General features: G+C 39.7%; 2 protein-coding genes across 3 annotated transcripts; one reads left to right on the forward strand and one right to left on the reverse strand.

The window, feature by feature from the left end:
- The first annotated feature begins 359 nt into the window (after positions 1-359).
- Positions 360-8,818, forward strand: LOC111657813 (spartin-like). 2 transcript variants are annotated; one of them, XM_023410134.2, is made up of 8 exons: positions 360-623; positions 1,156-2,003; positions 4,055-4,252; positions 5,668-5,809; positions 5,947-6,141; positions 6,235-6,393; positions 6,502-6,592; positions 6,783-7,693. In XM_023410134.2, the coding sequence occupies exons 2-8, from the start codon at positions 1,161-1,163 to the stop codon at positions 6,841-6,843; spliced, it is 1,689 nt and encodes a 562-aa protein (XP_023265902.1). In that variant the 5' UTR covers positions 360-623; positions 1,156-1,160; the 3' UTR covers positions 6,844-7,693. The 2 variants fall into 2 exon arrangements, with proteins under 2 accessions (XP_023265902.1, XP_023265901.1); XM_023410133.2 differs by having other exon boundaries at positions 361-623; positions 7,551-8,818.
- Positions 8,819-9,603: 785 nt separating this feature from the next.
- Positions 9,604-10,956, reverse strand: LOC147818891 (uncharacterized; the record flags this gene model as incomplete). Its single annotated transcript, XM_087175091.1, has 2 exons — positions 9,604-10,708; positions 10,872-10,956. Coding segments are annotated over 2 exons (855 nt in total), but the record flags the coding sequence as incomplete, so codon positions are not given.
- Positions 10,957-11,464: the final 508 nt, after the last annotated feature.

Here is an 11,464-nt window from a genome sequence, read left to right on the forward strand (position 1 = left end):
AAAGTTATATTTTAATTACTTTCTGAATGCTTTCGTTTTGCCACTGTATTTTGAAAGTATATACAGGAAGCAGTAGTTTGTTATCATTTCTGCAATAACGCTAGCTTTACTAGCATTTGTGTCAGTTCCTCACTGTGACCACTAGATGGCAGTAAAACACGCGATTCTAACGGATGTACATCCATGTATTCTAAATGTAACTGTGTATTTAGAATGGGTGTTTACTGACCCATAGTGGCCACAGTCACAAACTGCAACAAATTCAAACTGGTCAAATTCACGTCGATGCCACCATGATGTCATAAGAAACTTCCGGTTTTAGCTTTCAAAATAAAACTAAAATATGTGACAGTAGTGGATATGTTTTGTTACGTTGAAGCGAAGCATCGACACATCCTGTCAAGATTCTTTTGCTTTTTGAGGTCACTACTGTGCCGAGTAATCTGTGTAGCATCACTACTCTACATAAGGGAGTCGACTACCAACAGACCACAACTTTATTCAGGAAGACAGTTGCTGTTTGAAGTAAACGCTAGTAGGACCCTTATTTGGCAAGAACGCACTAGCTACAAGTTAGCTAACTGGCTAATTAAGCTGTTCGTCGGAGTTTTACTCTCACTCAGGTAAGCATGGATACCGTTAGCTAATCAAGGAACCAATGCTAACTGGCTAATACTAATCATTTTATGTCAACAGGCTTTTCAATCTTAACGTTTTAGTTAGGTTGTTGTTGGTACAAAATCAAGGCGTAACAGCTGAATTCGTGTTAACAGAGACGTTAGCTGTTGTTAGTCTGTTGGTAACTTTATCATCAACTTTAGCCGGTTTTAGCATACTTTAGCGACCTCTTTTACACCAGGTAAACCAACTCACATGACTTAGAGCCAGAGAGGTTAGTCAATGTAAATACTCATGTCACTTTTTTTGTGACATGACATGACTTCTGATTGTGGATATCGTGATTGTAACACTGGAGCCTATGCTAAATAAGTAGTAGCATGTAAATTGAATAATAAGAATAGCTTTAAGTTACGTGACGTATTTTGTAATGTGTCAGATTCAAGCTAAAGACTGCCCTGTTACGCTGTGTATATATATATGAATATGTATATGTGATGTGTCAGAGTCAACCCATGTATGGACAAATTGTTTCAGAGGGGATGGAGAAAGCTAAACAAGATGCATTCGACAATGCCAGACTGCAAGTGATCAAAGATGGCTATGAGAGAGCCTTTGAGTGCATCAATAAAGGACTGACAGCAGACGAAGCTGGAGACAAGGCACAGGCCCTGGAGCTCTACAAGCGAGGGCGACAGCACCTTCTCAGAGCCATCAGTGTGCCTTCACAGGGAGAGGAGTGTGTGGGCGGCTCCTGGGAATCAGCCAGACAGATGCAGCAGAAGATGCAGGAGACACTGAACAACATCACCACTCGCCTGGCCATACTAGAGACCAGCTCTGACCTTGGATCTGCACCTATGTTGAGTACTACAAGTGTGTCTGGCCCTGATGCTACAGACATGTCTGCAGAATGTCTCTACCCAAAACTCCCCACCAAAGAGAAGCCAGAGAGGCCAGCTCCACCAAGCCTACTCTCTGCTAATGGTCATGCAGCAGGAGCTGTAGGAGGCATACCTACATGCAGTGGTGTGGGTCTTCCTCTTTCTCCTACCAGACAGCTTGTGGTCCCAGCCGAACAGCCTCCAGCTTACTCTCCTCAGGCGGCTGATGGCCACTTATCTATTTCATATGGAACAGAAGCAGGAGAGATGTCGCTGGTTGGGGACGAGTTCTACAGTCGCACATCTAACTCGACACCATCTCCCCAGAGTATGGGCGAAGAGGGAGAGGAGCTGCTCTACATCCCTCATGGTGTGCAGATATTCTTTGTGACACCGGAAGGTCAAGTGAGCGCTCCATCGTACCCAGGTTACCTGCGGCTGGTGAGGTTTACCAGCGATCACTCTGACAGAATGCCTGACCGACCACCAGCATTTCTGCAGGTAAGAGAAAATAAATATTTTACCCCAGGTTTCAGCACACTAAAACACTCTCTACTATAAAGCTCGGAAGGACTAGATAAGCCACTCTCGTGCCAATATGATGCAATGAGTGCAAGTGAAATGTCATCATTGCAGTGTAATCCGTTCTCTTTACAGTCTTTCTTCTGCCCTTTCACCTGGTTTTGTAAGATGTTTGTTCGGCTCATCAAGACCTCTTACTGTGAGTCATCAGCGGGCCGAGATAGGCTTGTTAATGATCTCTATCCCTTGCCCTGTGGACGTTATCATGTGAGCATTGTTGACTCACTGCCCTAATCCCACTGGGTTTATGCATGTGATGTCATCCTCCTGGGAAATCCCAGATCAGTATCATTATTGGACTAAAATTGGGCAAAGATGGTACCTCAGTCATGACCTTTTAAACATGAATTTATTTTTTGACAGAGAAATAACTTTAAACATATGCAACATCTTAAGATTTGTTGCGACCATAGACTGGCTGCTGCCTAATTTTTCCTCCTCTATACATAGGAAACACTGGATAGGACCTGGATGATCTTACAACTCTCTACATGGGGGAAAACTAGTGTTAATATAGTTTAATTTCAATAATAAACGAACTGTGTTTTTTTAACAGTATGGTGTTTGAAATACCAGAAAATAGGTCAAACTGCTACAGTCAAATACAGCAGCACTAATGAATCCTACATTAATGAGGTTCAGCATTTTCAGTTTTTGCTTGAACATCAGTCAGTAAGGTAAATGTAATGTTCCTGTTTCCAGATATCTGCCATCACTACTGGCACCCACCAATGCAATCAGGTGAAAGTCGCCACTTTACAGAGAAACAAGTTGATCCGTAACACTGCCACTGTTTGTCCTCGTCATTCTCTGTCCGCGGTCATCGTCCTCTCTTCTCTACTGTCACAGCAGACAAGTTTACAGAATCTTGTTAGTACAGTGAATTCAGCACTGATCAAGCGGAGCATCATCTGGCTGTGTTTTCACCCAGAGTCACCCCTGGAGGGATCCTGCCATTGCAATTAATGTTGCCGGTGTTATAGATTAAATGAAACTCATGAAAGAGGTATTTTTACCTGCTGTGGTAAAAGCTTCTGTGTTGACATTCTCTATGAAAGAAAAACCCTGAACATGGACAGACTGGCAGCTATATTTTGCACAACAGCAAGTTTTTTTTTTTACTATCAAACAGTTCAGGAATATTCTGCATTGTGCATTTGTATCACCACAAAAACATAACCTTTCTCATTTCTTTTTTCTTTTGCCACATAAATGTTTGCATTACTCAAACCTTTTCCAGCAGACATTTCTCTTTTTTCTGACCTGGTGTAATTTAGTCAATCAGAGGCACAGAAACAAATCAGTCCACTTTTACCGACACTGTTACTTTGTCCCCAGCCAGTGATAAGATTAGAAATTACGGTACTCAAAGCTATTTAAACGTATCGGATTAGGCTTTTGTTAAGAAACTAAATCAATACTTAATCTAAGTTATCCAACTCCTCGTGCTTTGTGCATTTTGACAATGTTTCACCCTGCTGTCGGTTAAAACAGTCAATGTACTGACACTAGTGGGTCATAAGACTGAAATTTGACTCTTCACTGGGGAATTTCCCAGGTGCTATTGCCAGTGGGTGACATCAGTGATTCACATGAATGCAAGTAATTATCTAAATCCTGCTTAACACGGTTATGGCCTATAATCCTGTTAGACATGCAGCAGTCAGAGGGAGACAGTGTCCTCTGGGTTGTCTTCTATCAGACGGTTCACTGTGTGGCACTAATCAGAATCTCCTTTAAGTCATGTCAGGCTCGTTACATTTCAAAACCTATAAATTAGTAAACCTGTCTTTGTGCATCTCTTTTCCCCTGTTGCATTTGGCTTTTATGTAAATTCACTCATCATTGTCCTTTGCTGTATATTAGGGCAAAATATTTTGTCCTGATACACATTGTCATGACATCATACACCTACCTAATATCAGATTTTCCACTATTGTTTATTTTTCTTAACTTTTGCTTCCTGGCAGGTGTGCGACTGGCTGTACCCTCTCATGGCGATGGACTCTCCAGTGCTGCTGTGTAACACTGGTGTGTTTATGTTTCCGGACATGATGGCGCCAGCTGCAGGCTATTATGTGGGGGTGGTGTTGTCCTCTGAGCTGCCTGCTGCAAACAGAGAACTGTTTCAAGACCTACTGTCCCAAATGACAGATCTCAGGGTTCAGGTCAGTTCAGATCTGTGACAAGACAACACACGTTTTGACAAATGCAAATGGGATCTATGTAGTTGAATACATATCGGTACAGATCATCTGAAGATTAATGACATGGATTTTTTGCTGGTTTTTCTCACTGACCAAATGCTCAGAGAATTTGTATTTCTACTGTTTACACAACAAAATGTGTTTACATAAGTATTTGAAGTCACAAAAGAATTGTTACACAATGCCTTTTTGGCAAATCCTCTAGTGCCAGCGGGGGGCACTGAGAGCTATTTTAGGCAAATGGGACTGTGAAGTAGGAGTGCTCTGCAGCTATTGGTAGTTACAGGCATATGAAAGTCATTTTGTTTATGCTTTAAAAACTGAGATCAGCTTCATCAGTCTGATAATTCCAGGATTATTACGCTAGTTTAGAAAACCTGAGCTTCAGCTACTAATAGTGACTTAACAAATCAGCATTTCCCATATAGAAGGATCTGAGTGTCTAACTAACTAGATTTATTCCCCACACATACATATATTCTATGTCTACAAGTTCTGCGTTGAAATGCAGTTGAAAGAGCAAAATGTTGAAATTCTTAGCATGTGGTGTCACTGCTGTTTTACAGTCTCCAACCACCGTCCGCTCTTTTCCTAGTCAGTCATCACAAACATATTCTGCAATCATAGGAAACTCTGCACATATTAAATCTGTTCCTCCCATGAAAAAGATTGTAGCTGCCGCTTACACAGTGCTTTGAGTCTGCTGAGGGTTCCAAACTTTTTCATTGTTTTGGGTCTGGCATGACACTCTCACTCCTACTTACTTCTGAGCTGGCACACTTCCCCAACTTACCCCTGCCTCAGCATTGTGGGGATTTTAGACAGGCAGGTGAGCAGAATTAATCAGTTATAATGCTCTTATCTGCAGCAGCTAGAACAACCTCACAGCTTCAGCTGAAAGACAAGTGCCAGTTCAGCCATGATGGAGATGGAGGTGCTGGCTCAGATCGATGCCAAACAAGGTCATTTCTGATGTATGCAGTAAAGCTAATTATCTGCTCTGATGGATGTGATTCCCTTTCAGCAAGTAGGCACTTTTGTGTTTCTCTCATTTTTGGGTCAAGCAGAAGATTTGAGGTTTTCAGCACAAAGGGAGACTGTTTTCCGACTGACTGACAGAGACATTTTAAAATGACTGTCTCTTTGTGCCAAACAAATAGTGCATTGTAACGAGAAGCACAGAATAATGAGAGCAGCTTTGTGAATTTTGGGGAGGGGGGTTACTTGGAGACGAGCATCGGAACGGAGATGTGTACAGCTTACACAAAGTAGCGGACAAATTGTCCAAAGATTTTGACTGACAAGTAGTTCTTATTTTCAGCCCACATTGTCTGTCTTCATCTTACAGTAACTAACCAATGTGTTTGTTCGGTCAGGCTTCAGATGAAGCTGCGGACACCATTAATCTCAGTCAGAAAGTGTCCATCACTACACCTGAGGAGGCTGTACCAGCGGAGACCGAGGAGGATAAAGCTCTGCCTGAGTGGAGTGAAAAAGTGGCAAATGGCATCCTGACAGGTGAGGCCACATTGTGTCCTCAAACGTGAATACCCTTATGCTTTAGTTTGTTAGTAATTCGTTTAGAAGACATTGGTCACACACGTAGATCAACACTCCAGCATGTTTAACTCTGTGTGATCCTGTTGGCCTTTCAGGTGCGTCCTGGTTAAGCTGGGGTCTGGTGAAAGGAGCTGAGTTCACAGGCAAAGCTATTCACAAAGGGGCATCTAAACTCAGAGAACACATCACTCCAGAGGACAAACCCACCAACGTCAGCCCCACCGTCTCCAAAGGCCTCCATGTTGCCAAACAAGCCACTGGGGGAGCTGTCAAAGTCAGCCAGTTTCTAGGTGACTAAGTCATCTTCAGTCAGCATGTTTTTACTGACCTTGTGTGGTTATTTGGCAGTGGACCTCTAATTGAGTAATGCTGTGTTGCTGCAGTGGACGGGGTGTGTACTGTCGCTGGCTGTGTGGGTCGGGAGTTGGCTCCACACGTGAAAAAACACGGAGGCAAGCTGATCCCAGAGTCTATGAAGAAAGACAAGGATGGGCGTTCCAACATAGATGGAGCCATGGTGGTGGCTGCCAGTGGAGTGCAAGGTGGAGTTTATCTACACTCTATATTCTCTAAGAAGAAGTTATATGAAAGAAATGTACTGAAATGCGCTAACATGCTTTGTTTTTGTTTTTTTCTGTGTATTTGCCCAGGATTCGCAACCATGTGGACTGGTTTGGAAGTAGCAGCAAAGAACATTACCACGAGTGTAGCCTCAGAGACCGTCACCACAGTAAAACACAAGTAAGTCTTCCTTTCTGTTTTAAATTACTGGACTGACCACTGTCACTTGCCTGAATATACAAGTGAAATTTTTTACTCAACACTGCTTGCTAGACAGGTTATTGATGTGTATGTTGCAAATGACCTCTTGCATTATCCAAGTAAAGCAGAATGTGCACTCACTCATTTTCCTCTTGAATTTGCTTTGCAGATTTAGGGGTCTACAAAACATCTTTGACCCACCTAATGAGAAGGAGTGTAATTTTTCTTAATAATATAAGCTGTTTAACTCTTGACACCACTAATCACAAGCATGACATCTTTCTGGAATGATTTGCACTTGCACAAAGTAATTCACCGCCCTTCCCTCTGTAGCAATTCACATGATGGTGCTGCTTTCACTGATTTCTCCAAGTGTTTCTAAAGGAAATATCACAATTAGCAACATTTCTGCCCTGCCTGATTTGAAATCTTCCTATACTGTATGAATTTGTATTACATACTCAAATGATGAACATTATGCAATATAGTTGATTATTGATTTCAATAGGGGTGGGCGATACCATGCTATATATCATGAGAAAATAGAGTTTTTGCGATACAATTTCTACCATTAAGTGAAGTACCTTGATTTATTTAATTTACCGGATTACCCATACACAAACATTATCATCTAGGTTATTTCATCTTGAAATTTTTTTTTATTGAATTTCAATATATACATATTGTGGAAAAAACTGTATTTTTTATATACAATGAAAGATGATTATATCCGTATTGCCTGCCCTTAGATATCTGAACCACAGTGAAAAATTCAGACTCTGACTGTCATAAATTTCTTAATTTAAGATTGTGCCCTTGCATGGGTGAAATTCACATACAGCATGGCATCTTTGCAATCCTTACGCTGCATATTAATTTTCCCCAAATCCTTTGTCTCCTTGCTCTGACCTCTCACCCAATCTGACTTCTGATGAAGGTACGGGGCCGCAGCAGGACAAGCCACAGACCACGCTGTCAATTCTGCCATTAATGTGGGTATCACTGCCTTCAACATTGACAACCTGGGGATCAAAGCTGTGGTAAAAAGGACTGGCAAACACACAGCGCAGGCCATTTTGGAAGACTACAAGCTTCAGGAAAAACCAGATAACGGGAAGCAAGTGGAGAAATCAGACAAATAGCCGGTAGTGCCCTTCTTAATTCCCTCAGCAATGCCTTAAAGCCGATTTTTTTTTTTTATTCTTCTATCAGATAAATCTATATTTAATATGAATTATTTATAAAACATGTACTATATGCAAAAGATAACAACTGTTATATTCATATCCTACAGTTTGATACAGTTCTTTAAGCACTTTAATTTTTATGTAAAATAAGGTAGATGGACCTAAATGTGAAGCAACAAAAAGGATATAAAACGCATATTAAAACATTAACCTATATAGCATATTGATACACAGTATAATATTCAGGTATTATCACTTAACTTGGAAGATAACAGTTTAACTCTGCTGTTTGTTTTGACGAAGCATTGAATGGTTGTTGACTAGACACTGGAAACTTTCTTAATCTTAAAGAAACATCTGTGTGTGTTTGAGTTTTTCCCTGGTAGGGTAAGTGCAATTTATATACTTTGAATGAATGATAAAAAAATATCTGTATGTCAATATCTTCAGATACAATGTTTCAGACAAAAGTGAGGTGTTTAAAATGAGAAGTAATCACTGCTGCTGACTGTGCCTGCAAATATCAAATGATATGCAAAAATCTAATGTTTTGTAAAACTAAAGCTGTTAAACTTGTCCTTAGTCTATTATGTCTTTTTGTTCAATCATAAACATGTAGCAAGCGAGCTTTTGCTGTGTAAAGCTGTAAAACTGATTTGTTCTGCTACAATCTGCAGTGCTGTCTTGTGCATTTCAGTCCACTTGTAACCACATATTTTCAGAAATGTTAGTTTATAATATTAATATTTCATATTATATTTCATATAAAAATCTATGTAGATTTTGATGTACCAACAACACATTTAACTAATGTGAATTTTGAAGTGCGATGCTTGTTTCCAAACCAGTGGAGTTTTTTGTTTTTGTTTTTTTGAATGAAGTGACCTGGTTTGTCAGACTCCAGCTTTAAGCCCTCAGTAGGTAATTGTTATTTAACTGGTTGCGCATTGAGATTTTATTCACCAATTGAAATAATGGAACTTTTCTGAAAAAATAAAATGTTTAAAGACACAAGAAATTCAGTATTTTTTTAGATTTTGGGAGTCACAGTAACCTATTTTGTTCCATATGAAGAAAAGAATGGATTTGGGCAGGAAAATCCCATTTGCATTTTTATTCCGATAGATCAGCTGTTAAAATGTAGTTAACACGTTGTAAATACTGTCTTGAATCTATCAGCCTAATACAGCCACCTAGTGGCTGTATGTTTCACAACATGTTAATTATCACTGAATATTTTATCACACTGTAGCTTTATTCTGTAAATTTCTCCTAAATTAGGACATCAGTAGAGAAAGTGGATCATCAAATTATTTTTACATATCTTTAAGAAAATAAGGAAATCAAGATTATAAAGTAGCCTACTTGAGAAAAAACAATCAGAAATTCAAATAAATGTACTCATAAATGATTCCATGTTTTTTTGTGGTCTTATATACAGGGATTTCTTTTTTGTGCTACTGAGTCAGTAAAATTTTACTCTTTATTTTCAAAAATTCAGAAGATAATTTGATTAAGATTCAAATTTTAATTTAATTGCAGATTATTTTCCAGTTCAAAGCCCTACTGTCAACCATCAAAGTGGATAAGACACTGAACCCCAAATTGCTCCTGATGGTCAGGCCAGCACCTTGCATTGCAGCTTTTTGCTGCTCGTGTGAATGAGTTCTGTATAAATGCATCTATTTACCATTCATTTCATAGATAACAATGGCTATATTTTAGTTTATTATTCAAACTAAATGACAGACATATTCAAGAAAACACTTTATTCAACTGAAAGACAAAAACAACAGTCCTCCCATGCTTTCCCATTTATGTAACACAAATAATCCATTATATGGATTGGCTATTTTTAAAACTGTCAGATGAAAAATACAAAACATGACTGCTCTGCTGTATTAACTGTACCTGTAAAATGAAAGAGATGCACAGCTATCATAATTCTTACAATGTTCTGCTGAAAAACTAAAGAGTAATACAGCTGGACATTCCATCTTTAACTTTTTGACATCTATTGAGGACTGCGTACCATGCAGCACACAGAAATCACTGATATTGTCACTAAAGGCTCTAATATTTGGTCAATCAAAGCTGCAAATATGCTTTTATATATTAAGCATATCATTAGTGACATCTCAAACCATATAGTCAGTTGGATTATTTTCAGGGTTATTGTTGGTATCCAGTAATAAATCCAGCCAAAAGGGACTAACCACACCCTCTGGATTGTCTGTCAAAGGGCTACTTCTATGGAGGTCACTCTCCTGGAGGTGTCTTGGATCACACAGAGCGTCTGGCACCGGCTGATTTCCATTCTCAGGTGTCAGGTCACCAGAAATTGAAGTTGCACTTTGAAACACAACCAATGGGACAAGCGGTTGGTTTGTAAATTCTACTGCAGAAACACTGTCAGTTAGGCCAACCAGGGGTGAATCAATTTGACTTTGATCTCCTGGGGGTAAGATGACATTTGTTACAGTCTTCTGTTCAGGTGGGCTGTAGGATGGGCCAAAGTCCATTGATGAAAGACCAACAGGATCCATCAGGCCAGGAGGGACATCCCACAGCACATGGCTTGAAGTTGTGTCCAGTCCCATCTGTGGTGAAGAGGAGCCTGCTGATGTGAAAGCACATGAAGTAGGGTTCATAAATGCAGGGGTAAGGTTCATCCAGTTATTTTCCACAGACTGAAACGAGGCAGAGAGAGATTGATCCTGGCACACTGGCAGCATTTGTCCCCGAGGAACAGCTGATTTGTCCAGCAGTATTGGCGGGGTATGCATTGTGGCTGGGCCTTCAGCTGTAGGGAGCATTTGATCCATTTTCAGAGGATTAGTTATTGCAATAGATGGCTGAGTTTCTTGTTTACAATTCTTCTGCTGAGTGTATCTCCATGAGACATTATCTGAAATTAAATATTATGTCAACAAATGCACACTGCAGCAAAGATTCTCAAACAATGCAGTTCATTTACTTGAGAATTGTTATCTCAGGATTGCAAGGCATTGTCAACAAATCTGCAACCATACACAAAATAATGAATAAATTAAGTAAGCAAATAATCATACCCTCGGTTGACTTCTTAGCAGCAGAATTTGCTCTTTGTAAGGTGTTTCTCTTTAGCCTGACTTTTCTTCTGTAGAAAAAAAAAAAAGAAATTCATTAGCACTTTTCCCATTTAAAAGTGTTTTAAATGTTTCTAAAAACTAACGTATTGAAGGTGGAAATTAGTGGTCATCTGTGCTCTTCTCTTACCTCTCAGATGCTGAAGTTTCATGTGATTGGAATGATTTGCCCCCAGGTTTGTCTAAAAATAAATGTAGAGAAACACTAATGCTGATATGCATTTGATGAGTTACTCTTCTAAGGGGATATTTATAGTACATCTAGCTAGACTTCCTCTTCATACTCAGAGGATCAAAGACACTAAACAAACAGATTAATGTTCTCATAACACTTGAAGATAGGCGTACAGGTAGGCTAAAAGCAGTAAGGAAACTAAGTCAACTTTTCAACAGGTCATAAGTCCATTGTTTTAAGACCTTAGTTCCATCTTTCATTATTTTAACACCAGTCTGATCAGCAAAATGTGACTTCTTGAAAATAACCTTCCAGACTTTAAGGATAAGTAAATTGTGCCTTCAGCAGGCCAACTGGACAG

The sequence above is a fragment of the Seriola lalandi genome, unplaced genomic scaffold, assembly GCF_002814215.2.
Source record: "Seriola lalandi dorsalis isolate HSWRI2012SDOR001 ecotype SW California unplaced genomic scaffold, Sedor1 jcf7180002054413, whole genome shotgun sequence".
NCBI classification, from domain to species: Eukaryota; Metazoa; Chordata; class Actinopteri; order Carangiformes; family Carangidae; genus Seriola; species Seriola lalandi.

Excerpts from the sequence above, each read along its gene's own strand:
- LOC111657813 (XM_023410133.2), top strand. The coding sequence starts at position 1,161 with ATGGAGAAAGCTAAACAAGATGCATTCGACAATGCCAGACTGCAAGTG. Across the intron at positions 6,142-6,234 it reads CAAAGTCAGCCAGTTTCTAG|TGGACGGGGTGTGTACTGTC; the intron begins GTGACTAAGTCA and ends GTGTTGCTGCAG. Across the intron at positions 6,394-6,501 it reads GGCTGCCAGTGGAGTGCAAG|GATTCGCAACCATGTGGACT; the intron begins GTGGAGTTTATC and ends GTATTTGCCCAG.